The sequence below is a fragment of the Lepidothrix coronata genome, unplaced genomic scaffold (assembly GCF_001604755.1).
Source record: "Lepidothrix coronata isolate B3197 unplaced genomic scaffold, Lepidothrix_coronata-1.0 Scaffold13, whole genome shotgun sequence".
Lineage (NCBI taxonomy): Eukaryota > Metazoa > Chordata > Aves > Passeriformes > Pipridae > Lepidothrix > Lepidothrix coronata.
Genome location: NW_016690193.1, coordinates 5,153,473 through 5,157,963, shown reverse-complemented (window position 1 = coordinate 5,157,963; position 4,491 = coordinate 5,153,473). Strand labels below are relative to the sequence as shown.

The 4,491-nt window shown below is 35.7% G+C and overlaps 1 protein-coding gene across 1 annotated transcript in view; it reads left to right on the top strand.

Annotated features, from left to right (window-relative positions):
- ASIC5 (acid sensing ion channel subunit family member 5) overlaps positions 1–4,491 on the top strand; it is a 16,148-nt gene continuing 11,657 nt past the window's right edge. Inside the window, exons 1-2 of the mRNA XM_017805849.1 lie at positions 1–307; positions 3,873–4,179. Of these exons, the coding sequence (XP_017661338.1) occupies positions 268–307; positions 3,873–4,179 (347 nt within the window). The 5' untranslated portion in view covers positions 1–267. The remainder of the gene's footprint in view (positions 308–3,872; positions 4,180–4,491) is intronic.

Genomic DNA, 4,491 nt, shown 5'->3' with positions numbered 1-4,491 from the left:
CTTGTACTATTATTAGCATATTATGTATTTGAAATGTATATAAATGTGTACATCTGATCCTGTAATAAAAATAATCTTTTCTTTACATTGCAGACCATGTTAATGAAAGGTAAAACATAGCAACCCTGGCTGGTAAATTGCCCAGTCTTATGTGTCATCCAGTATCACCTCCCATTTAATTTTCTATAAAAGCCATTACCTAGCAGTGATCACAGTGATAAGGCAACTTGTTATCCATTCCTTCCTTACTGAAATAAGCACGGCCACATGGACCAGCTTGGGAGATTCATTCAATCAGATGCTAAAGGTAAGTGACTAGGCACACTAGAGCGCTTTACCAAGACCTTTGCTATTTGTAGTCTTGTCCAAAAGTAGCAGTGGTGTACCTTTTCAAGATATGAAGAAGAAGGGAGAGATGAAAAAAGCTTGCCAAAAAAGATTTGTACACTTACCTAAGAAATGAAAAAAATCTTTAGCTATTGGTCCTTCATGTATTTAGAATAAAGCTAATTCAGTTTTAACTAAGCCATTGCTTCTCTTAATGATACCACACTAGAATGATTTTTAGATCAAGGCAAAGAGGAAATCAGATATCTACCTGATAGACTGACTAACCCTTGTACAGAAGCCACATACAACCTTCCTGAAATAACTCCTCTCAGGTAAGAACTCTGGCTGAAGATAAGTGACCTTTTAAAAAGCCATTCTTTTTTAATATATTAATTAATGAAAATCCAATCACAATTAAACATTGAGAATACAAAAATAAAAATGCTGTACCTTATTTCTACTAGAACTTAGCTTCCAGTTCTTCCCACTCAGTCCTGTCACATCTTTTTCCCCACTAGATCAAAGAGCCTATTCCCATTATCTATCAGTGACCTGTACAAGTAGTTATAGATGGTGACCAGTTGCTGGCTGACTGAAGTTTAAAAAAAACTTTAAATCCAATTTATATCTTTAAAATTAAAGATACTGTGAATTGCTGAGGGGTGAATTTCTCTATACCCATATAACTATGTGAATTTCTATTTCTATTTGAATTTCTATAAGCCTATAATAGTATGTCCCTGTATCCCTGGTTATACATGCAGGGAAGTAATGTTTTCTTTAACAGTATTGACTGGAAAATCAAGTTTTCTGACTAACCATGGTGGTTCTCAGGGTTTTTCCAGTAATCGGTGTTTCCTGAGGCAAAGTATCTGCAGCCCATCCTGAACAAATGAGCTACCTTACTAGTTCTTACATCCATGTTCTATATTTGGCTCCAAACTTGTGGTTTGCTCCTGGACCTGGATTCCTCTATTCCTCTCATTTGGTTACCTCCTTGCTTTTTTACTTATCCATACCATTTGAATCTTCTATAAATATTGGGTTTATCCATACATTTGACAATTATTTTTGCAGTACCTATATTAAATATACTTTCTATTGTTACTAAAAGAACCTTATTGTCTATGTGTCTAAGGTCTTGCAAGACTTTACTGTCTATCTAGCAGCAGCTTGGATATTCTAAACCACTTACAGCTAGTTCAGCTGTGTTAGTTACACAACCTTAGTCCAGACACACACTGCTTAAGTTTTGCACAGCATAGGATGTGATGACCCACCCTTAAGGGGAAGGAAAGGTTCATAATTTATAATCTCACACTCATCCATTATTGTGGTGTATTATTTTACTATTCACTAACAGACACCTGGAATAACCATTCTATTCTTAATTATATGTCACTGGAATGTACCTATTCCTCATAAATGGACCAAATCCCAAATAAATGGCTAGTCCCAATTTACACATTTGATACCATTTTCCAATCCACACTACGTGCGAAATTTCACACCAAAAGTCTACCATTTGACCCTACTTGGAGTAGTTAAAAATAATTTTTCTTTCCTTATTTTTTTTTAATTATAACATTTGCTAAAGAAATCTGAAAGCAGAATAAGGATCCTTTATGACACACAGCAGTGCTAATTCCTGTTGTGAAACTAATGAAAGCAGCAGTATGCCATTAGATAATCTTACGCATTAAAAGCAAAACTTTTGCAATCAGCTAAAACATCATTTTTACTTGCTACTACTTACTGTAGTAGCTATGCACAAGAGCTGAAATACAGTTTAGTTACATATTTGCATAGATTCAAAGTTACACTTCTTCTGATTAAGCTAACTAGTGTTTTATTTATGGCAATGGACTTTTATGTACGGATATTGTATCATGCTCTTACCTAGCACAGTGTATATAAGAGGAATAAACACAACACTGTCCCTGGAGAAAAGGGTCTGACTTGCCTGTGGTTTCTTGTTGGAGTCTACAGGCAGCAGATGCAGATATATGTTAGGAATGTACTTCCCTCTGCTCTTATTCAGGGAACACGCAAAGAGCTCGCCCCACTGCACATATCTGGTGAGAGAGAAGCCTAGAGCTAAACCAGAAATCCACTCCATTCCAGCACGATGTACAAACCAACACACAGCTGAATGGATTTGCAATAGGGTCCAACAGTCACTAGAGCTAGGAGAGAAACTTTTGAACAGTTTTCTAGCAGAAAACTGTTTGATGATGAAACTGGGTCACAGTTAATTATGTGATATTAATCAAAGTTCTTACACAGATCTTAAAAGAACAACATAAAGAAAATACTTTCCCTTCAGAAACATTTTGAAATCCAGCACTGTCTGGGATTTCATTATCACAGCTGTGGACCAAAGCAACACCCTTGAATATTGATGTGGTGACGATGTGGCTGATGTGGCTTTGGCAGATGACTTTTACATCCCTTTGTTCCTTTGCTCAGCTGTAATACCCTCAAGTAAATCAGTCTTATAAAGGATATAAGGATATAAGGATATCTTCCTAACCACACATACACACTATTAAACCTATTTTTTTGTTAAAAACAGAATTAGGGAAGCATTTAATTGTTGTTAAACACCGATCTAAATAATATATTTCCAGATGCTATTTATTATTGTCTCACAAACTTTCTTTGATTTACTGTTCTTATGGACAATGTCAAAATAAAGTAGTGGATAACAACCTGTAAATGAAGCCTTTTGCAAACAGACTGGTCCAATTATGATAAGATACAAGAAAGGTCTCATTAAGTTTCCCTCATTTGGATATTTTGGGAGAGAAAATGAAGTTTAAATCCATGTCCAAAAGATTATTCAGCATCAAACATAAGAAAATTACTGCAGTTCCAGGTATTGATTACATTCATTATTGTTATAGCTCCTAAACTTAGATTTAAAACAGTTTGGTTTGTTCGGGGTTTTATTTTAACATCATTTTGTAGGAAACTTGGGATAAATCAAAACTAAACCCATTCCTGTTTCAAAGTTATGGAATCAGACAAGTATGAACCTAAGAAAATGAGATTAGTTATTCTTCTGAACCTGTACCCTTCCAAGGCTTATCCGAAAACTTTTAATAGTGAAAAAGTGAAATTCCCTTTCAGATCATTCCACGTAATTCCTTTTTTTACCTTATTTCTCAGATCACGTGTGAAGGACCAGTCCTTTAGTGGGTGGTTACTGTAAAAGTCAGATGCTTAATTTTCACAGTAAGTTCACAGCAACCCACGGGTTTAGATCACTGAGGTATGCCAAAATCCAATCTTCTTCCAAGAAATGGAACTACTCCTTTATTTTAAAGTGCTTAAACATTTGTGTGCTTGAAATATTGCAAGATATTGTCTGTACTCGGGGTAGTACTGAGCTCATGTCTTAGCACACAACTCTTCCATCCTTGCAAGCAAGTAAAGAGAGAATTTATAATTAAAGGGAAATTTTACATCTGCTTTTCCTTTCTTAAGTGATGGTTAAATGCTAATTTTAGAAAAGTGTTTTCACTTTGTTCCATATTCAGGAATATTGGAAAAGATACGGTTGTGTTTAATAAAGAAGCTGATGCCACATTTCGAAGACAGAAGGAAGTATCATGACGAGTTTGCCTCATCCACTTCTTTTCATGGCCTGCAAAATATTGTTAAAACACGGAGCAAGACTCGCAAAGTGCTCTGGCTGCTTGTACTTGCAGGCTGTCTTGCTGTTGTTATTTGGCAAATCTGCAGTCGCTTCATCTACTACTTCAGCTGGCCAACCACAACTACAATGGTGGTTCAGTATGTGGAAGAAATCCAATTTCCTGCTGTGACATTTTGCAACTTAAACAGGTAAAAGTTGTGTTTGTTGTTTGCTCTTGAGAGGTAACACATCTTTATCTGAAAGCAGTCAGATTGCACAACTCACTTGGACAAATCACATAAAATAAGGAAAATATGGCTGAGGGGCACATCTTCCACACCAACACAGGAGATTTAAATGAAGATGAAAATACAAGACTTGATTAAGGAAGATTTTTTTTTATAATCTTCCCCTTTCTTCAGATGAAGAACTGCATGAGAGAATTTTAAGTTTCAAAACAGAAGTCGGAGTAGAAAAATCCCTCTGGTGGGGGTGTTCTATGTATGAGTGTTACTTCTACA